Source organism: Bombina bombina, chromosome 2 (genome assembly GCF_027579735.1).
Source record: "Bombina bombina isolate aBomBom1 chromosome 2, aBomBom1.pri, whole genome shotgun sequence".
NCBI lineage: Eukaryota > Metazoa > Chordata > Amphibia > Anura > Bombinatoridae > Bombina > Bombina bombina.
Genome location: NC_069500.1, coordinates 674,491,018 through 674,515,194, shown reverse-complemented (window position 1 = coordinate 674,515,194; position 24,177 = coordinate 674,491,018). Strand labels below are relative to the sequence as shown.

Sequence of the window (24,177 nt, the reverse complement as noted above, 5' to 3'; positions counted from 1 at the left end):
GGCCCTCACTTCATGCTGTCTTAGGGGCAGCAGCAGGTTTTCTGGCCTGCTTGCCCTTGTTCCAGGACTGGTTAGGTTTCCAGCCCTGTCTGTAGCGAGCAACAGTTCCTTCCTGTCTTGGAGCGGAGGAAGTTGATGCTGCTCCTGCCTTGAAGTTACGAAAGGCACGAAAATTAGACTGTTTAGCCTTTGGTTTGGCCCTGTCTTGAGGCAGGGCATGGCCCTTACCGCCAGTAATGTCAGCGATAATTTCTTTCAAGCCAGGCCAAAATAATGTCTGTCCTTTGAAAGGACAATTTAGATTTAGAAGTCACATCAGCTGACCAGGATTTAAGCCACAGCGCTCTACGCGCTTGAATGGCGAATCCGGAGTTCTTAGCCGTAAGTTTGGTTAAGTGTACTACGGCATCAGAAATAAATGAATTAGCTAGCTTAAGGGCTTTAAGCTTGTTCATAATCTCATCCAATGGAGCTGTGCTAAGGGTCTCTTCCAGAGACTCAAACCAGAATGCCGCCGCAGCAGTGACAGGCGCGATGCATGCAAGGGGTTGTAATATAAAACCTTGCTGAACAAACATTTTCTTAAGGTAACCCTCTAACTTTTTATCCATTGGATCTGAAAAAGCACAGCTATCCTCCACCGGGATAGTGGTGCGCTTAGCCAGAGTAGAAACTGCTCCTTCCACCTTCCACCGTCTGCCATAGGTCCCGTGTGGTGGCGTCTATTGGAAACATTTTTCTAAATATAGGAGGGGGTGAAAAGGGCACACCGGGTCTATCCCACTCCTTGTTAACAATTTCTGTAAGCCTTTTAGGTATAGGAAAAACATCAGTACACGTCGGTACCGCAAAATATTTATCCAGCCTACATACTTTCTCTGGAATTGCAACCGTGTTACAATCATTCAGAGCCGCTAATACCTCCCCTAGTAATACACGGAGGTTCTCAAGCTTAAATTTAAAATTTGAAATGTCTGAATCCAGTTTACTTGGATCAGATCCGTCACCCACAGAATGAAGCTCTCCGTCCTCATGTTTTGCAAATTGTGACGCAGTATCAGACATGGCTCTATTATTATCAGCGCACTCTGTTCTTACCCCAGAGTGATCGTGTTTACCTCTTAATTCTGGCAATTTAGATAGTACTTCAGTCATAACATTAGCCATGTCTTGCAAAGTGATTTGTATGGGCCGCCCTGATGTACTTGGCGCCACAATATCACGCACCTCCTGAGCGGGAGGCGAAGGTACTGACACGTGAGGAGAGTTAGTCGGCATAACTTCCCCCTCGTTGTCTGGTGATATTTTTTTAACATATAAAGTTTTACTTTTATTCAAAGTAACATCTATACACTGAGTGCACAAATTTCTATTGGGCTCCACATTGGCCTTTAAACATAATGAACAAACAGATTCATTTGTGTCAGACATGTTTAAACAGACTAGCAATAACACTAGCAAGCTTGGAAAACAACTTTTAAATAAATTTACAAGCTATATAAAAAACGCTACTGCGCTTTTAAGAAAACATAAAAATGTGACACAGTTGAATTAACAATGAACCAAATATGTTAAAGCAACCAACTTTTAACAGAAAATGTATAAAGTTAGCAGAGGATTGCACCCACCAGCAAAAGGATGATTAACCCCTTAATACCCAAAACGGATAACAGTTGAAATAATAAACGTTTTTATCACAGTCAAACACACTGTCACAGGTCTGCTGTGACTGATTACCTCCCTCAAAACTAGTTTTGGAGACCCCTGGGCTCTGTAGAGACGTCCTGGATCATGGAGAAAGAAATAGGAAGACTGTGACTAAATTTTTACTGCGCAATAAAGCGCTAAAATAGGCCCCTCGCACTCATATTACAACAGTGGGGAAGCTCAGTAAACTGTTTTTATTCAGAAAAAAACGACAGCCATGTGGTAAAAATCATGCCCATAAAGTTTTATCACCAAGTACCTCAGAAAAAACGATTAACATGCCAGTAAACGTTTTAAAAATTGAAAATTATGAAGCGTTATTAATAAGCCTGCTGCAAGTCGCTTTCACTGCAGTGCAGGCTCAAATATTACTTTAATATTGACAGTATCTTCTTAGTGAAATTCCATTCCCCAGAAATACCTCAGAGTATACATACATACATATCAGCCTGATACCAGTCGCTACTACTGCATTTAAGGCTGCACTTACATTATATCGGTATTAGCAGTATTTTCTCAGTCAATTCCATTCCTTAGAAAATAATTTACTGCACATACCTCCTTGCAGGTGGGCCCTGCATGCTATCTCCTGTTCTGAAGTTACCTCACTCCTCAGAATGGCAGAGAACAGCAAGTGGATCTTAGTTACGACCACTAAAATCATAGACAAACTCAGGTAGATTCTTCTTCTAATGCTGCCTGAGAACAAACAACACACTCCGGTGCCGTTTAAAATAACAAACTTTTGATTGAAGAAATAAAAACTAAGTTTAACACACCACAGTCCTCTCACACGTCCTACCTTTAGTTAGGTGCAAGAGAATGACTGGATATGACGTAGAGGGGAGGAGCTATATAGCAGCTCTGCTTGGGTGATCCTCTTGCACTTCCTGTTAGGGAGGAGATATAATCCCATAAGTAATGGATGACCCGTGGACTGACTACACTTAACAGGAGAAAACTAGGCCCCAATAAGTTTTATCACCAAACATATGTAAAAAACGATTAAACATGCCAGCAAACGTTTTAAAATACACTTTTATAAATGTATGTATCTCTATCAATAAGCCTGATACCAGTCGCTATCACTGCATTTAAGGCTTTACTTACATTACTTCGGTATCAGCAGCATTTTCTAGCAAATTCCATCCCTAGAAAAATATTTTAACTGCATATACCTTATTGAAGGAAAACCTGCACGCTATTCCCCCTCTGAAGTTACCTCACTCCTCAGAATATGTGAGAACAGCAAAGGATCTTAGTTACTTCTGCTAAGATCATAGAAAACGCAGGCAGATTCTTCTAAATACTGCCTGAGATAAACAGTACACTCCGGTACCATTTAAAAATAACAAACTTTTGATTGAAGAAATAAACTAAGTATAAAACACCACAGTCCTCTTACAACCTCCATCTTAGTTGAGAGTTGCAAGAGAATGAATGGATATGGCAGTGAGGGGAGGAGCTATATAGCAGCTCTGCTGTGGGTGATCCTCTTGCAACTTCCTGTTGGGAAGGAGAATATCCCACAAGTAATGGATGATCCGTGGACTGGATACACTTAACAAGAGAAAGCCTTATCGCACGTGGAGTTTTGTTCAGTTATTTGATAGATCAAAATGAAATTGCTGATCCAAACACTGAATTATTTATAAATGAAAATCATGGAAATTGTCAGGGGTGCCTAAACTTTAGCATACAACTGTTTATACATACACACAAACATATATATATTTATATATATATATATATATATATATATATATATATATATATATATATATATATATATATAATATAGAGAAAATAACTCTTTGTGTAGTTCATTAGCAAATCTAGACAAGTCAGAAGACTTATTTTTCCCACAGAAAATATCTAAATACATTGTTTAAATGCAGCAAAGGATTATGGGTAAGATTTGCAAATGAGGTCCACAATGACTCACTTTTTTACTTCAGCCTGCTATTTAGGAACTTCCCTTTACGCCATAACATCGCTGTATACACAGCTTACAAACTTAGCTAGGGTTAGTACAGTGATTCAGAACCATGCCAGGACAGGCTGTTTCGTGGGGTTTGCCACTCATCAGCTGGGAGGTTTAATCACTGCTGGGTGAAGTTGATTTCTGGGTGAAATACAACAACATTTAAAATTATGGGGGAGGTAAAAGGTGAGTTTTAAATCCTCCACTAAGCACAAAATATAGAGAAAATAACTCACGCATTGTGCAGTTCATTGGCAAATCTAGACAAGCCAGAAGGCTTGTTTTTCCCACAGAAAACATCTGAATACATTGTTTCCAATGCAGCAAAGGATTCTGGGTAAGATATGCAAATAAGGTTCACAATGACTCACTTTTTACTTCAGCCTGCTTTTTAGGCAGACTTCCCTTTACGCCATAGCATTGCTGTATACACAGCTTATAAGCTTAGCTAGGGTTAGTACAGTGATTCAGAACCATCCCACGACAGGCTGTTTCGTGGTGTTTGCCACTCATCAGCTTGTGTTTTTTATATGAATTCCGTGCTATACTAATATCTTACAAAGTGGAGCGAATCTCACAAGAGAGGTGTGTCGGCTTGGACTTATCAGACACACAAGTCATCTAACACTGATTTTCTCCCAGCTGGATAAACATCAGCATTCTCATGACAGAGTCTCAATTCCATTACCGTAGGAATACGTCTAAGCAGTTCAGTGTGTATCCTGGAGTGAGCAACAGGGATTTCTCTATCCCCCGAGGCTAATCACTTACCTCATAGGATTGAGGTCCAATGCTGTGAGTAGACTACAACACCGTTAGTAGGACACATTGCATCTATCACGATTCCTATGTGAACTCTTTTGCTTGCATTATTTTTTAATATCTATATTTGTGGACTCTCTTTTTTTGGCCATTATTTGTGTTTCAGATCGCCTGGCATTTTATTTACTCATTTTTTGCATGCAGATTGCTCAATTTCTAATTAATTTTTCTTGGGGTAAAATTTTGTAACGTGTGGAAAGGAAGAGGGTCCTTTGCATTGTGTTTTTGTGAACTAAAAACTGCATCTGTCTGTTTACACCTAATTGCGCCTCCCAGGCCTTGCTACTTTCCGGTGTATCCAGTCAGCATCAAATCCCTAATCCTTGTGTGTGTGTGTGTGTGTGTGTGTGTGTGTGTATGTATGTATGTGTGTGTGTATGTATATATATATATATATATATATATATATATATATATATATATATATATATATATATATATATATATATATATATATATATATACACACACATACACACACACATACATACATACACACACATTGATTCAACCTACTGATGAGTGGCATAAAAATGAAACAGATGTCCTGGGATGGCTCTGAATCACTGTACTAACCTTAGCAAAACTTAAAAGCTATGTATACAGCCATGCTATGGAATAAAGGGAGTCTGCCTAAAACCGAGTCATTGTGAACCTCATTTGCATATCTTAACCAGACTCCTTTCCTGCATTGGAAACAATGTATCCAGAGGTTTTCTGTGGGAAAAGCAAGCCTTATGACTTGTCTAGATTTGATAATGAACTACACAATGAATTATTTTCTCTACACACACACACACATATATACACATTTATTTTCCTTCCTAAGATAGGGAGAGTCCACGGCTTCATTCCTTACTGCTGGGAAATACAAAACCTGGCCACCAGGAGGAGGCAAAGACACCCCAGCCAAAGGCTTAAATATCCCTCCCACTTCTTTATTACCCCAGTCATTCTTTGCCTTTTCGTCACGTTAGGAGGTGGCAGAGAAGTGTCAGAAGATTCGGAGAGTCCTGAAAAAGGGTATCTGCCCTTCAAGATAGGACTGGAGTTTTAAGTAGTCATGTCAACCTCTCAGTGATGAAAGTTAGAGTCTGGAGATGCAGGAAAAGTTTTTCTGCGAAACCATCCAGACTACTGCTAACAGCTCCTAAGCAATCAGTGTTGAAGAGTTTCACTGCCTGCTTTCTCTCACTCAAGTCCATGTCAGGAGCGCTGCTATAAGACTGTCACACTTGAGAGGCTGTGTTCTGTTCCACAGCATGGATCCTGGAGGTAAGATTGTTTACATTTTTACCCATAAAACACTTTAACAGGGTCACAGAGTATGGCTCCTTTATACCTTGATAGGATCCAGGGTTAATATCCTCTGAAGGGGGTTTATTGAACAGTTGCGGTTAATTAATCAGTGTATTAATTATTTGCTGCTTTGTCTGATTTTTTTTTTCCTGGGCTGAACAACCAGGTTTCACTTTTAAGTTTTCACTTTCGTTTTTTAAAAGTGTTGCACAGCTCCTATTATTTGCTGTATTTGGAATAACAGGGAAAAAACTGTCTTGCACTCCATGTGACCAGCTGTGGTCTATGTTAATTTCCTCCATTCCGGCTGAGACTTGAACCTGAGGAGAGTGTTTCCTCTGTTGACTGTCTGGGTCTAGGAGGTGGTTTTCCCATCCACTCAATTATGCTCCACATGCCTTAACACCATTATAAAGTCTAAGAAGGGAGACAAGCCTGCTAAGGCCCTTAGTCCCTCTGAGCTGTCTACCTCTGAGGACTTGGCATTAGATGTGCTACGGGGAACTGTGTGTGCTACATTATCCACTCCACACACAGTTCCCCGTAATCCTCCATCTGGAGGGGGCCATCTTCCTGTGGACTTTGCTGCGCAGTTACAAACGGCGTTGTGTGCAGCCCTCAGTGCATTACCTCACTCTAACAAACACAAGAGAAAGGTTAAACAAAGCTCTCCTGACCCGGAGTCATCTAAATATTTATCGACTTTAGCTATTATATCCCAGTTAACCGATGATGAGCTAATCTCTGTGCAACAGGTTTAAACACAGGCCTGACAAACACAAGAGAAAGGTTAAACATAGCTCTCCTGACCGGGAGTCATCTAAATATTTATCGGATTTAGCTATTATGTCCCAGTTATCTGAAGATGAGTTAACCTCTGTGCAACAGGTTTAAACACAGGCCTGATTCTGAAAAGGGCCTGACAAAAAGATTGAACATCTGGCACATCCGCCAGGCACTTGAGCAACAAAATAGAAAATGCAGAAATCTGACCTTTCAGAGAACTGACTGACAATCCTAGAAATTCTGACCCTACTCCAATAGTAGCCATTTGATTCACACCAAGAAAAGTATTTACACCATACCTTATGGTAAACTTTTCGAGAAACAGGCTTGCGAGCCTGGATCATGGTCTTAATGACCGACTTCAGAAAATCCACGCTTAGTCAGAACTAAGCATTCAATCTCCAAGCAGTCAGCTTCAGAGAATCGAGATTTGGATGGAGGAATGGACCCCGAGTTAAAAGGTCCTTCCTTAGAGGCAACCTCCAAGGTGGCAGAGATGACATCTTCACTAGGTCTGCATACCAGATCCTGCGAGGCCATGCAGGAGCAATTAGAATTACCAACGCTTTCTCCTGATAGATACGAGCAATGACTCGTGGAAGAAGCACAAACAGAGGAAACAGGTATGCTAGACCAGAATCCCAAGGAACCACCAGAGCATCTAACATGGTGGCCTGCGGATCTCTAGACTATGAACCGTACCTTGGAAGTTTGGCGTTCTGTCAAGACGCCATCAAATCCAAATCCAGCACCCCCATTTGAGGTATAACCTGGAGAACACCTCTGGATGAAGAGCCCACTCCCCAGAATGAAATGTCTGTCTGCTCAGGAAATCAGCTTCCCAGTTGCCTACTCCTGGAATGTGTATGGCAGATAGACAACAATTGTGAGCTTCCACCCACTGAATAATCCAAATCACCTCCCTCATGGCTAAGGAACTCAGAGTTCCTCCCTGGTGGTTGATGTAAACCACTTGGGTGATGTAGACCGACTGAAAACTGATACACCGGGCGAAGGACAATTGAGGCCAAGCCATCAAAGCATTGTAAATCGCTCTCAACTCCAAGATGTTTATCCTATCAGGCTGGTGTCCGTGGTCACTATCACCCAGGAAGGTCTCCGGAAGCATGTGCCCTGAGACAGATGCTCCTGAGAAAGCCACCATGGTTGAGAGTCTCTTGTCGACTGGACTAGATCTATCCTCTGAGATAGATCCGAATGATCTCCATTCCATTGTCTGAACATGCATAACTACAGAGTTCTCAAATAGAATTAGGCAAAGTAAATAATGTCCATGAAAGCGACCATCAGACCAATTACCCACATACAATGAGCCACTGATAGCTGAACAGTAGACTGTAGAGAGAGGCAAGAGGAGAGAATTTTGGATTTTCTGACCTCCGACAGAAGATTTTTCATATATAGGGGATCTGTTATGGTCCCTAAGAAAACTACCCTTGTAGCTGGAACAAGGGAACCCTTTTCCAGATTCACTTTGCAACCATGGAAAAGTAGAAAAGACAACAAGATTTCTGTATTGGAGTTTGTTTGAAAAAAAGAAGGCTCCTGAAACAATATGTCGTCCAGATAGGACGCCACTGCAATACCCTGAGACCTGATTACTGCCAAGAGAGCCCCCAGAACCTTAGAGAAAAATTCTGGGAGCTGTGGCAAGGCCAAAACGGAAGAGCCACAAACTGAAAAAGTGTTTGTCTAGAAAGATGAATCTCAAAAACTTGTGATCATCCCTGTGGATGGGAACATGAAGATACGCATCCTTCAGGTCTATGGTCGTCATGAACTGACCCTCTTGGACCAAAGTAAGAATGAAACGAATGGTTTCCATTTTGAAGGACGGTACTCTGAGAAACTTGTTGAGACACTTTAAATCTAGAATGGGTCAAAAAGTTCCCTCTTTTTTGGAAACCACGAACAGATTTGAATAGAATCCTAGTCCCTGTTCCCTACTGGAACTAGAACAATCGCTCCCAGGGAAGAAAAGTCCTGAATGCAGATCAAGAATGCCTCTTTTTTAACCTGGACTGCAGAGAGGCGAAAACTACCCCTGGGAGGGAAGATATAAATTATATTTTGTAACCCTGAGATACTATGTCCATAGCCCAAGGATTTGAGACATCTCGTATCTATGCTTGACAAAACAGAAAAAGTCTGCACCCCACTTGATCCAATCCCAGACCGGAGGCAGACCCTTCATGCTGACTTAGACTCAGCTGCAAGTTTCTTAGATTGCTTCCCCTTGTTCCAAGACTGATTGGATTTCCAAGAAGACTTGGATTGTTCCTGCTTGGAAGAGGAAGACTTTCCTTTGAAAATATTCTGACGTCCTTTAGGTCTGTTCTTCTTATCTTGTGGTAGAAAAAATCCTTTTCCACCCGTAATGTCAGAATTTATTTCTGCCAGACCAGGTCCAAACAAGGTTTTACCCATGTAAGGAAGTGCCAGAAGCTTGGACTTAGAGGAAACATCAGCTGACCAAGATTTTAGCCATAAAGCCCTGCTGGCTAGGACAGTTAAGCCAGACATCTTGTCTCCCAGTCTAATAACTTGCATATTAACAACAGAAATAAAGAAATTGGCCAAATTGAGAGCCAAAATTCTATATTGAATCTCCTCCAACGGAGTCTCTACTAAAATAGATTCAGACAAGGCGTTGCACCAATAAGATTCTGCAGCTGCTACTGTGGCAATACAAACTGCAGGTTGTCATTGAAGACCTTGAAGAACATACATCTTTTTTAAATCAGCTTTCAGCTTTTTGTCCATAGAATCCTTAAAGAAGCAGCTATCCTCTATCGGGATCGTAGTTCTCTTAGCCAGAGTAGAAATTACCCCTTCTACTTTAGGCACTGTGCGCTATGAATCTTTAATGGAGCCAGCAACAGGAAACATATTTTTAAAGACAGGAGACGGGGAAAAAGGTATCCCCCTAGCTTCTCCCATTCCTGTGAAATAATCTCCGTCACACGGTCTGGAACAGGGAAAACATCCACAAAGAAAGGAACATCATAGTATTTACTAATTTTACTAGACTTTTTAGGGTTGACAACGACAGGAATGTCAAAGTCGTCCAAAGTAGCCCAAACCTCCTAACAATACATGAAGGTGTTGAAGCTTAAATCTGAAGTTTACATCATCAGAAACAGATAAAGGAATTATACTGTCCGAATCTGAGATTTCACCCTCAGAGGCTACCAACATATCCTCCGCATCAGACTTATGAGAGAGGGAACCTGTGTAGCAGTAGGAGAAACAGAAACCTTACTATCTGCATATCTAATTTTTCCTCTTGAGTTTTCCCTTTTGGATAGAAAAAGCAGATAATGCTGCAGAAGTTACCTGAGCAGCAATTTCTGCAGGCAAATAAACTCCTCCAGGAGGCTGAGAGGAACCGCAAGGCACTGCATGTGATGCCATTGAGGCTTGGGACGTTAGAGGAGAAAGCTGTGGAACTGCCTGAACAGCATCATCCTTAGAGACATTGGGCTCAGAGGGCAACCATCTATCTTTAAATTCAAGGGTTCTAGCTAAATATGCAGCACAGAATTACATTAGGCAAAACAATTTGTGCATCATAACAAGCATTCAACAAAAAACACAGATACTTAATCCATGTCCATAATAATAGGAAACCCTCCTGATCCCAAAATTAAATTGAGAAAAAAACAATTTAAACATTTTATTTATTAAATAACTGTCACTTTAAGAAAAACAGAATTCAGAGCATGTAACGCTACATCTAGATACTAAGCATGCTGATAAAAATTAACCAGGACCTCTGCACCTCAGCCTGACTGAGGTGTCTAACCTGACAGCAAATAAAAACTTTACTGTTTGCAAAGAGTCAGAGGACTCTCCTGCCGAACCGTACTCTGGAAAAAATGAAAACAGAAGATGTCATATAGTGACACCGCCACTCCGCTTACACTGAATGCGGAAGAGCGAAAGTCACATGACCATCCGACTTGAAACTGTGCAGCCAAAATTAAAGTGCACGTTTCCTAACAGTTTATCTTCAAACTATCTAAACAACGAAATATAACTTCAAGGCTTTGACTGCTTTCACCAATAAATGCAGCCTGACTGAAAACACTGTGAATCTTCAATAATGTAGAAGCACACAATATCATATAATACATACATGAGCCACAAAAATAAAGGGTATACTTTAATTTACAAATAAAAGAATTAACCCCTTAGTCTCCCCTGCCACATATACAGTGCTCGCATCCCTGCCTGAAGGAATATTCTATATGAAGGAAAAAACATGTCCCACATTTAAAATTGCAGCTCAATCTTTTAAGTGCAAAGTCCACAAACCTAGAAGACAAAATTAACTTACCTGCAATCTAGTTGTCCGGCAGGGAGATAGCTTACAAGGTGTGAAAGGACACATACTCCTTACAGAGACCTGTAGAAAAAAGAAAGAACAGAGTAGCCAACTCTTGCTTTCTATAAAAAGGGCAGAAATATGTTAGGAAACAAAGTAAGGACCACCCCACAAATTCCTAACTGCTTAAAAGCAACCACTACTCTACTGAAGAGATTAACGTCGACTTAGCTAAACCCAAAATCCTTGCTTGCAGAGAAAAGTACCCAAAAAAGGAATTAATTTCTTCAGACACCAAACTTCACCTCCTACATTGACAGAGACGAAGAATGACTGAGGATTATGGGAAGGAAAGTGACATTTAACCGCTTTGCTGTGGTGCTCTTTGCCTCCTCTTGCTAGCCAGGAGTGATATTACCACTAGTAATTGAATCACATCGTAGACTCTCCATATCTTAGGAAAGAAGAGAGCAGGTAACTCAGAAACTCTTCTAGCAAAAGAAATAGCAAAAAGAAAACACTTTCCAAGAAAGTAGATAAATGACCAGATTATGCATAGGTTCAGAAAGGAGGACACCAGAAAATAATTCTATTGAGGAGAAATAAACTTGATAACAGATTAATATGAACAAACAATGAACATCAGGAAGATCAGTAATCTTTCTGTGGAACAAAACTAAAAAAGCAGAAAAACTGCCCCTTAGAAAAATGGCAGACCCTTATCTAGACCATCCTGCAAAAAAAAACTGTAGAATCCTAGGAATTTAGAAGGAATGCCAGGAAAAAAACATGATTAAAACACCATGAAATAAAAAGCCTTCCAGATTTTCTAAGTTACAGGTTTACAAGCCTAAATCAGAGTTTCAATCACAGAATCAGAGAAAACCCCTATGTCTAAGGCTCAAGCGATCAATTTCCATGCTATCAAGTTCAGTAACGAGATTCGCATGGAAAAATGGACCTTAAGATAAGGTCTGACTGCTGATGAAGAGGCCAATGAGGCCTACAAAAAATACAAAGATAATCCCACCCCACCCGCCTTTTCAAAAGGGACAATGATTAAAAAAGCTTGAAGAACCGTACAAAGTTCTAAAACAAAAATTGGTAACCTAGCCTTTAGAGGAAACCAGACTTTTTACGCTCTGCGAGAAAAAAAACAGACAAATAAAAAGTAATCTGCAAAACCAATTGCAGATAATCTCTAACCACTGACTGAGCCTAAACAGAAAAAAGGGTCTCAAATGCAGTGAGCTACTGATGGAAAAGAAGCAGGATTCCAGGACAGACACTCCTTCTAAAGTTTGCGTGCATGGTTCCACCAGCAATAAACACATTAGGATAGAATCTTAAAGGGACACTGTACCCAAAAATTTTCTTTCGTGATTCAGATTGAGCATGACATTTTAAGCAACTTTCTAATTTACTCCTATTATCAAATTTTTTTCATTCTCTTGGTATCTTTATTTGAAATGCAAGAATGTAAGTTTAGATGCCGGCCCATTTTTGGTGAACAACCTGGGTTGTCCTTGCTGATTGGTGGATAAATCCATCCACCAATAAAAAAGTGCTGTCCAGAGTACTGAAACCAAAAAAAAGCTTAGATGCCTTCTTTTTCAAATAATGATAGCAAGAGAACGAAGAAAAATTGATCATAGGAGTAAATTAGAAATCTTTCTGAATTACAAAAGAACAAATTTGAGTACAGTGTCCCTTTAATGTCTCCTAGAAAAGACACCCTCTAAGCTGGATATGGGAACAGTTAAAAGACCATAAGTAAAAAAGCCTGCACAAAAAAATAACAACCTCATAAGGTACAGTTAAGATCCCCTAAACACTGATTACCGTCAACAATGCTGATAGAACCTTATCAAAACAAGGAGTTGCAGCCAAACGTGAACGTCTAAGAATGCCAAGCAAAGCAAACAAAGGTAATCCTAGTGGATAAGGATGTGCAGGTATAGGTCCTAATACAAATTACTTCCAATTTGAGACCAAGTACCCTTATAATACAGTCTAGAATTCTTAAGCCTAAAATAAACAGAAGTAACCCTTTATTCTATGGCATAAAGATCTAGTTCAGCCCTGAGACAAAAACAGGGACAACCAATACTATGTCCTTAAGTCCTGTAGACAAAAGATAAAAGCAGCCACTTTAACAGGAGTCTTTTTAAAACAGGCACCCATAGCTGGATTAAAACATACAACCTTCAGCATCCACGCTTACTTAGATAATTCCTGCAACATGGGACTCTTCCCAAAGAGGTTCAGGTTAACTGATCAATTTGGAGGAATCTGGTTCTATTAAAAGAAAAACTGAAATAGCCTGAATCTCCTGAAAGACAAAGGAATAAATAAGGAATTCAGGATTACTTCATACTGAAATATTTTGAAATACATAAACATATGCAAATAATTATATCAAGTTTATAAAACAAGAACTAGTATACACAATAAACCTGCATATACTATACAATACATGATTGTTAGACAAACATTACATAATTGGATATACCGCAGATACTGATAAAAAACCTGTTTAGAAAAGCAGAGACTGCATTTACTAAAACATTTACAAATTAAAAAAACTTATATTGCTAATAAAATATATATGGTAGGGAAGCGGAACCTGCTTCCAAAGCGGCAAGACGCGTCTTGGTGAAGCTCCTGGCTGTATAAGTGTTTTATCAGCTAGTTATTGAAGAAAATATAGCTAGCTGTGGCTACTCTTTACACTAGATAGCAGTTTCATCTACTGAGATTAAGGAAAACTGCAGGAGCTGATATTTTGATCGCAATTTTGCCTATGCGCTTTGGAACAGCTGCATGGCAAACTACAGTAGGCCTCAGGAAATGTAAAACAGACTGGGAAGTTGTGTGTGTGTGTGTGGGGTTAAAAACCAGAGTGAGTGCAAAAAAGAAAATGGCAAAAAAACAAAACTTTTTCTGTACTGGGCAAAATAAGCATTAAAATAAACTCATAAAAAAACACAACCCCTACAAAACTAAACTACCACTAAACTGTTAACTGCACAAAAACGCTAGCAAATATCTTAAAGGGCCAAACACCTATTACAAAAAGGTGCTAAAAGTCTCCACAGAGCTACCTGAGATTAAATAAAACGATTCAGTATAGTCTGTAATGTTTTAAAACAGCATACATTATACAGAAACTTGGAAAATAGGCAAAAGAGTGTGTCAAGAGGAGAAAGAGAGTCACCTGGCCTGACTGAGTACCTAGAAATAGCCTCTGGGCAGTGTCTGTGCTTAGGTAAAGCCCTTACCAGCAAAAACACCCCTCTACCGGCTTACCATGCATGCAGCTGCAGCAGCATCCAGTAGAGAGTCCATCCAGTGCAACTACAGGTATCGCAGAGGAAATCTTGTAGGAAATACCAGAATCCCACAGTAGAACTCTGCAGGACAAGTCCCTGTGACATCTGAGGGCAGACATGGTAGACATCCCATAAGTAACTTCACTGCTTGTTTGAAAGCAAGAGAGCAGCCAAACACTTCACAAACTGCAGCCTTGAAAACATTTTCATGGCAGGAAGCACTACAACAGCATTATTTAATAGCCAAATCAGTACTGAAAAATATCAGCAGAGGTTATGGAAATAGGAGTATATTGAAAACCCATAAAGGGAGGCCAAAGACAAGTCCCTGCGACCGATTATAGAGGGTTTATGAAATATTTCCCATGAGGTGAAACAAAGAATCATAAACATCCCTCTGTCACGCACTGTACTCTGAGGGGAAACCAAGCCTCAACCTTGAGGAAGCCACATCTTTGTAAACATGGATACATACATCAGTTATATATCAAATATATACATAAATACATATATCAGAAACATTGCTTACAATGCACATGGGATAATATAAAGATGTGGTGTCTAAATACTCCCTCCTTTGAATTGGGGATAAGGCTACATAAGAGAAAAAGAGAGCGTGGTTTACCCCTAGCAATAATGGTTGCTAGCAAAGTAATGGTACGAGTCATTGATTAAAGGGATAGTCTAGTCAAACTTTCATGATTCAGATAGAGCATACAATTTTAAGGAACTTTCTTTTTTACTCATATTAACAATTTTTCTTTGTTCTCTTGTTATCTTTATACCTTTATTGAAAAATCAAGAATGTAAGCTTAGGAGCCAGCCCATTTTGGTTCAGCACCTTGGTAGCGCTGGCTGATTAGTGTCTAAATGTAGCCACAAATCAGAAAGCGCTACCCAAGTGCTGAACAAAATATGGGCCGGCTCGTAAGCTTACATTCTTACTTTTCCAAATAAAGATACCAAGAGAATGAAGACAATTTGATAATATCAATAAATTAGAAAGATGCTTAAAATTGCATAGTCTTTCTGAAAGTTTAATTCTGACTAGACTATCCCTTTAAGTTATGTACTAACAAAACACATCTGACTCATCTTTGTGTGTCATGATACACTAATACATTTTATTTTATTGCAACTTTGCTGCTTGGACGAGTTTTCATGCTTTGAGTGCAAGGAACTACTTACTCTTCATTTCAAGTTTTGAGGCAATAGTGGAATCACTTGATCCTGAGTACCGTTTTGCATGGACCATGTAGCATGAAGAACAATGAACCCCTGAGGGCTTCGGGCACAACGCTTTAGCACATACCGTATGTATTCTAGGTATAGGGAAGTGGGAGAGAATAAAAACTCTAGTGTAGGGTGTCTTTGCCTCCTTCTGGTGGCCAAGTGCTGAACTCCCAAAAGTAAGGACTTGTGGACTCTCACCACCTTAAAGGGACATGACACCCACATTTTTTCTTTCATGATTTAGAAAGAGAATGCAATTTTAAACATCTTTCTAATTTACTTCTATTATCTAATTTGTTTTATTCTCTTGATATTCTTTGCAGAAAAGCATATCTAGATATGCTCAGCAGCTGCTGATTGGTTGCTGCACATAGAAGCCTTGTGTGATTGGCTCACCATGTGCATTGGTTTTTCTGCAACTAAGGATATCTGAAAAATGAAGCAAAATAAATGATAGAAGTAAATGGTAATGTTGTTTAAATTTCTATTCTCTATCTGAATCATGAAAGAAAGATTTTGGGTTTAGTGGCCCTTTAAGAAAGAAAAATGTATTCGATAACAAAAGTAAATTGGATATTTATTTATTTTTAATTATGAAACTTTATTTCCGTGTCCTATTAACTGCATTACAATATTTGCTTTATTACACGGATTAATCATGTAATATATGAAATTTGTATTTAAAACAAAAATAAAGTGTAGGCAGAACACCCCCACCCAACACCACACATTAATAAACAAGTATTATACTAAACATTTAAAAAGTTAGAATAATGTTTCTTTAGATTTGGCAAAGAATAGAGTCATAAGCCATTACGGCTACAGATCTGTCGGCCAGTTTGGAATTGTATTGTCACAAACAGATTGGGATCTACAAATACAAATAGTCTTCATTACAGCTAAGCTCATTATAGGTAAAACATACTTCTGAAATGCAAAATAATCTGGCCTGAGTTCGCCATTTCTTGCCAAGAGATGGTCACCTCTAATCTACATTGCACTGACAAATGAAATAGACACCAATTAGGCTGCCATGCAAAAGAATTTGGCTTTGGCAAAAGGTGTCTTGGTTATATGACAAATAAATGGATTTTACATTTTCAAGATAAATAAACAAAGAATGGGTGGATAAAAACAGGACATAAAATAATAGGCAAAATATAACTTTGCTATTTTGCTTTTGTGGCATCAGTTATTTAGGATAACCTGCTATGGCTGCATGCTTGAAAGGGCATTGTACTCTTTTTGTAAATTGTATACACTTCATTGTTTCCACATTTTACTTGCTGAAATGTATTTAATTGTTTGGAAACAACTAATTTACCTTTATTTTGTAATTTGAAATAGCTATTCTAGCTTGTACAAATCACCAGCTACACTGAAAGTATGAAAAACAAATGTATTATCTGTAAAAAAGCTTTGTAAACAGGAGAGCATAGCACTAATTAATCTCCCAGACCATTTTTTATGACATCTCCTTGAGAAGAAATGGTGATGGTTTTAATAAATAAAACTAACTATTTCAAAGACAAAAAATAAACATAAAGGAGCAATTGAATACTCTGCAGCAGGTATAACAAGTAGATATTTGCATTCGTTTTCTTTTTTTTTTTTTTTTCTTCTTCGTTTCCTAACAAATGTGGAACTAGGTGGCCGAAATCCGTATTCAGCTCTTTTCGGAGCTGCAATTATTCTTGTGAAAGTGCAACACACTGAGATCTGGATTTATACATTTTGGGGCCAAATGCAGCTTTTGGCTGCCTAGCTCCGCATTTGTTAGGGAATGAAAAAAACAAATGCAAATATCTAAAAAGTCATTTTTAAACACATTAAGGGGAAACAGATTTTAAAGCACAGTGTCCCTTTGTAGTTACATTGTGGCATGTCATGTAATTTTAGCACTACCAAACCTGCAAGTCTGTGTGTTCAACCACTGCAAAGGAAGGTACTTTAAATATGTGTTTAACTCGTGCGAGTGTTTAACCCCTTTGCAGGAGTTGAACACATAGACTTGCAGGGTTAGTAATGCTAAAATTACATTCTCTAATAAATTTGTGCTACAATGTCCCTTAAAGGGACACTGAACCGAAACATTTTCTTTCCTGATTCAGACAGAGCATGCAATTTTAAGCAACTTTTCTAATTTACTCCTATTATCAATTTTTATTCGTTCTCTTGCTATCTTTATTCGAAAAAGAAGGCATCTAAGCTAAGGAGCCAGACAATTTTTGGTTCAGCCCTGGACAGCACGTGTTTATTGGTGGGTAAATTTATCCACCAATCAGCAAGAACAACCCAGGTTGTTCAACAAAAATGGGACGGCATCCAAACTTACATTCTTGCTTTTTAAATAAAGATACCAAGAGAATGAAGAAAATTTGATAATAGGAGTAAATTAGAAAGTTACTTAAAATTGTATGCTCTATCTGAATCATGAAAGAAAGAATTTGGGTTCAGTGTCCCTTTAACAGTTTTATTTTAAATAAAAGAGGGAACAGCTGTCATGTTCTTGTCGGTTCCAGGACATTGCTAGGTGCTACTACAAAACATTGGCCAGGCTGCAGTTAAGACAGTCACAAAGATATTAACAATTTAAGGCAGGGCTCAACAAACCCTGGCTCTTAACTTTTTAGGTTATTGTCCATATATCAATAAAGAAACATCACTGTGGCTCCTAAATATTCCTACTGGCTCCTACATTTTTAAACAAATTTGGAAACCCCTGGTTTAAGAAAATGTGCAACTCTTGTTACCAGGAAATAGAGGGTAACTATTAGCAAATACACAGAATGTTCACACAGGTTTCTAACCAGTGCTAGTGAACAGAATTTATTAAACTGTAAAAACCTAGTCGTTTTGCAAAGACAAACTAAAAGGAGTGAAAACAATAACTAGAGGCAATGAATATATATATTATATCATCATAAAAAAACATATGCAATAAAGGAATCAAACTGGTCACAGTGAAAACTACAGGACAGCAGGAGCAATACCATCAGTGTAGTTATGTGTATTAAAAATGAACAACTACACTCATAAATGTAGTGTACCACACTCTATGTAATTAAAGGGACAGTAAAGTTAAAATTAAACAAATTATATTATAAAGCATGACATTTTAAACAACATTCCTATATACTTCTATTATCAGTTTTGCTTAGTCCTCTTGGTATTCTCTGTTAAATAGTAATCCTAAATGAGCTGAGGAGTGTGCATGTCTTTAGCCATCTGGCAGCAGTGTTTGAAATAATATTTATAGAAATGTTATACCTAGTTGCAAACACTGCTGCCATGGAATGCATGCATGTTCTTAAAGGGACATTAAACAGTAAATACATTTTATAAGCACAATATTGAGGTTAATCCCTGCCTCTTGCTAGTCATGGATGCCATTATGTTAAAATGTGCCTTTTATAGCATCCCAGTGCAGCAACTCTCCTTCCGATACCTGCAGTGTAACCTAAGTTCCAACATGGCTGCACCCATAATTAGAGGAAGGTGCACAAAATCTATTTAGTGTCTAACATCCCTTTAAGCTCCCAAGGTTTTGTAGAAAAGCTGTATATAGTTACAAACATTTCTCCTTTCTGCCATTGAATGCTAAAGACACATGCACGCTCCTAGCTCCAATCAGCCTACCTAGATTTACTCATGAACAAAGGACACAAAAAGAACAAAGCAACTGTAATAATAGAAGTAAATTGGAAAGTTGTTTAAAATTATATGCTCTCTCTGAATCATGACAGTTTAATTTTGATTTTACTTTCCCTGTAAGGCAATCTGGGATAGTCTGTCACTCTCCAGTTAGCAGGTACTTGATGACGTCTAAGAATTAGACACAGTTTCTGCAAATAGTGCTACATTACTAGTACAGGGGAACATCTGACAAACACACAAACATATTATATATATACACACACACACATACATACATACAGTATATATATATCCCAAAAAAGGACAGCACAATCTTACATAAAGAAGGAATGAGCTAGTGACTACCTGATTATTTGTCTGGCAATGACTTTAATCAATGATTGTTGCAAAAATCTTTTTCAGGAATTTAATACTCTAATTATAACTTTTGATTGAGAATTGTCAAGTATTTTGCGCCTCACATTAGGCATGAATAGCTAAAGATATAAATACATTGAATACATTAGAAATACTTTGTAATATATATATATACAGTATACACACACACACATACAGTATCCCACAAAAGTGAGTACACCCCTCACATTTTTGTAATTATTTTATTATATCTTTTTATGTGACGACACTGAAGAAATGACACTTTGCTACAATGTAAAGTAGTGAGTGTACAGCCTGTATAACAGTGCAAATTTGCTGTCCCCTCAAAATAACTCAACACACAGCCATTAATGTCTAAACCGTTGGCAACAAAAGTGAGCACACCCCTAAGTGGAAATGTCCAAATTGGGCCCAATTAGCCATTTTCCCTCCCCGGTGTCATGTGACTCGTTAGTTTTACAAGGTCTCAGGTGTGAATGGGGAGCAGGTGTGTTAAATTTGGTGTTATCACTCTCACACTTTCTCATACTGGTCACTGGAAGTTCAACATGGCACCTCATGGCAAATAACTTTCTGAGGATCTGAAAAAAAAGATTTGTTGCTCTACATAAAGATGGCCTAGGCTATAAGAAGATTGCCAAGACCCTGAAACTGAGCTGCAGCACGGTGGGCAAGACCATACAGCGGTTTCACAGGACAGGTTCCACTCAGAACAGGCCTCGCCATGGTCGACCAAAGAAGTTGAGTGCACATGCTCACTGCTCAGCATCATATCCAGAGGTTGTCTTTAAGAAATAGACGTATGAGTGCTGCCAGCATTGCTGCAGAGGTTGAAGGGGTGGGGGGTCAGTCTGTCAGTGCTCAGACCATACACCGCACACTGCATCAAATTGGTCTGCATGGCTGTCGTCCTAGAAGGAAGCCTCTTCTAAAGATGATGCACAAGAAAGCCCACAAACAGTTTGCTGAAGACAAGCAGACTAAGGACATGGATTGCTGGATACATGTCCTGTGGTCCGATGAGACCAAGATAAACTTATTTGGTTCAGATGGTGTCAAGCGTGTGTGGCAGCAACTAGGTGAGGAGTACAAAGACAAGTGTGTCTTGCCCACAGTCAAGCATGGTGGTGGGAGTGTCATGGTCTGGGTCTGCATGAGTGCTGCCGGCACTGGGGAGCTACAGTTCATTGAGGGAACCATGAATTCCAACATGTACTGTGACCAGTATTCCCTCTAAGGTCAGTTTTGTAAGCAGCCCAGCAGTGAAACAGTTAATTAAGGAACCACACCCTGCAATTAGCAAACACTGCACAATACAGACTGCAAGGAATGATTCTCTTATTAACAGTTTCACTGCTGGACCGCTCACAAAACTGGCCTTAGAGGGAACACTGACTGTGACATATTGAAGCAGAGCATGACCCCCTTGTGGTGACATAGCAGACTGGGCCGCAGGGGCAGTATTCCAACATGATAACAACCCCAAACACAACTCCAAGATGACCACTGCCTTGCTAAAGAAGGTGAGGGCAAAGGTGATGGACTGGCCAAGAATGTCTCCAGACCTAAACCCTATTGAGCATCTGTGAGGCATCCTCAAATGGAAGGTGGGGGAGCGCAAGGTCTCTAACATCCACCAGCTCTGTGATGTCATCATGGAGGAGTGGAAGAGGACTCCAGTGGCAACATGTGAAGCTCTGGTGAACTCCATGCCCAAGAGGGTTAAGGCAGTGCTGGAAAATAATGGTGGCCACACAAAATATTGACACTTTGGGCCCAATTTGGACATTTCCACTTAGGGGTGTACTCACTTTTGTTGCCAACGGTTTTCCTAAAGATAGGAAAAAGTCAAAATGTTTCACACATGCCCAGACTGCTTTAAAAGATTTGAGGTGCACTTTACTTGTTGTTTAACTGTTTATTTTTACTTCAGATATTAACCTAAATTGCACACTTTAAAGGGACATAATACTCATATGCTAAATCACTTGAAACTGATGCAGTATAACTGTAAAAAGCTGACAGGAAAATATCACCTGAGCATCTCTATGTAAAAAAGGAAGATATTTTACCTCACAATCTCCTCAGCTCAGCAGAGTAAGTTCTGTGTAAAAAGTTATACTTCACCTGCTCCCAGCTGCAGGTAAAAATAAAAAATAAAATGAAGAAATGAACAGCAGCCAATCAGCATCAGCAGCGCTGAGGTCATGAACTCTTACTGTGATCTCATGAGATTTGACTTAAAGGGACAGTAAAGTCAAAACTAAACTTTTATGATTCAGATAGGGCATGCAATTTTAAACAGCTTTCCACTTTACTTTTATCATCAAATTTGCTTTGTTCCCTTGGTGGTAATTTTTGAAAAGCTAAACCTAGCTAGGCTCAAACTGATTTCTAAACAGTTGAAAACCGCCTCCTAGCTCAGAGCATTTTGAAAGTTTTTTACAGTTAGACTGTGCTAGTTCACATGTGTCATATAGATAACATTGTGCTCACTCCCGTGAAGTTATTTAGGAGTCTTCACTGATTGACTACACTGCATGTCTGTCAAAGTCACTTAGATAAGGAGGCTGTCTGCAAAGGCTTAGATACAAGGTAATCACAGAGGTAAAAAGTATATTAATATAACTGTGTTGGTTATGCAAAAACGGGGAATGGGTAATAAAGGGATTATCTATCTTTTTAAATAAGAAAAAAAATTGGTGTAGACTGTCCCTTTAACTCTCATGAGATTTCATAGTAAGCTTCCTTTACCTGATTGGTGAAATAATATGAGAGTGCACAAAGCTCATCCTTTCAGATGTCCCAGGACAGACACACTAAAATGCTGCTTAGAAATCCTTTACAATGGGAGGTGGCTACTGAGGAACTTTTGAGGTAAAATATCTTTCTTTTTTACATAGAGATGCTCAGGTGATATTTTCTAGTCAGCTTTTTACAGCTATGATGCATCACTTTCTAGTGTTTAAACATTTGGGTATTATGGCCCTTTAAGGATCTCTCTGTTTTATGATTGTTGCAGAGACAGTTCATATTGTATATTCTTTAAAGCCATATCTAATGTGTCAGCTTGCTGGAGAGCTGTAAACAAGTTCAGATTGCTACATTTGTGAGTGTACTTGTTTTTTTGTTTTTTTTATATTGACATTTATTTTGATTGCATTGCACTATTGAGATACCCTTCTTTTTGTTTGCATTTGTCAAAACAAATGGTGATATGTGACAAAAGAAAGCCAAAAGTTTCCATGTTAATGAGAAACATGGAGTAACAAATGGGTTTACAAATTACTTTCTAACAAAGATCAAGAGGAACCTAATTGCTTTAAAATCCCATATTCATTATGTAATAATTCACACAGAGAACAAATATACAGCAAAAAAAAAAAAAAATGAATGCAATAGAAGTAAATTCTAAATAAATAATTTTAACCCAATAACGTTTAGTACATTACCCACACAATAACAAACTGTTGGTCAATGGTTATAATCACTGTACAATAATTATGAGCATAGAGAAAACCAGATTAAAATTCTAGAGAGACAATGGTTTTGACTCCAATAAACTCAGTTGGACACAAATGCACTAGACAATAAAAGAAATCTTACCTCTTGTTTCCGAGCCCTCAGGATGCTGTTGTCAGGTGCACCACTTCCACATTTATCTACCTTAGTTATCTGGAAATCTGCAGTTTTAAGTCTGTCCTGTAGAAATTTTATTTCAGACTTCTGTGAAGCTATTATGAGTTCCAGCTCTTCTAGAGATGGCTGTTCAGTGGTCTAGGATGTAATAATAAAATGACAAATTAAATAGGCCACTAATATTTCTGGAAAATAGTTTCTTTCTAAAAAAAATATATTATATGTAAGAATAATGATTTCTGTAATCTCTTCTGGCAACACACAGCTCACCTAAAAAATGTAGCTGTAACTAATTCCCTGTAAGAGGTCAAAGTATTTAACAAAATCATTAACACTTCCTGGAATTAAAAAAAATACACATTTATATTTTAAAAATCATTAAAAATAATGTACATGTCATTTGCAAAACTTAGTTTTACATTTCTCATAAAAGCAAAGAAATATTTGTTTTAAAGACTTCTAAGCTATGTTGGAGAAATGCAGAATTGCTTTAATTTGGTGGACAGCGATATAATGGTAATAAAACTTCAAAATCTCCACTTCATATGATATCTTATACTAAGAACAAATGCCAAAAGATCCTGGTACTTTAAGCCATATCAATGTGAAGGGAAAACATTACAAATACAAGAAAAGCTTTAACATTTATGTATTTTATTTTTTATTTTATTTTTTCCAGAAAGCATCTCTATAACTTGTTGCAAAAGAAAATACATATAAAGGGTTAACAATGTCGACTAAGGGATTCTGAAATCAGTTACATTCGTGTAACCTGATTAGAGACATTAGGGTAGCAAGTTTAATGTGAAAAAGTTAAAGTGTACTTTTTTCTTGTGTAGAAGAAGTATTAACAGGATACTTACATGTTAAACGGAGATAATATTTAAATGTTGAAGCACTTGAAAGTGCTGCAACATAACTGTAAAAAGTTGACTAGAAAATATCACCTGAACATCTCTATGTAAGAAAGGAAGAAATTTACCTCAACGTCT

At 38.4% G+C, this 24,177-nt stretch overlaps 1 protein-coding gene across 1 annotated transcript in view; it reads right to left on the bottom strand.

Moving 5' to 3' along the window:
* CNTLN (centlein) overlaps positions 1-24,177 on the bottom strand; it is a 969,919-nt gene that overhangs the window by 593,694 nt on the left and 352,048 nt on the right. The window contains exon 9 of the mRNA XM_053702639.1: positions 23,153-23,323. Coding sequence (XP_053558614.1) covers positions 23,153-23,323 — 171 coding nt within the window. The remainder of the gene's footprint in view (positions 1-23,152; positions 23,324-24,177) is intronic.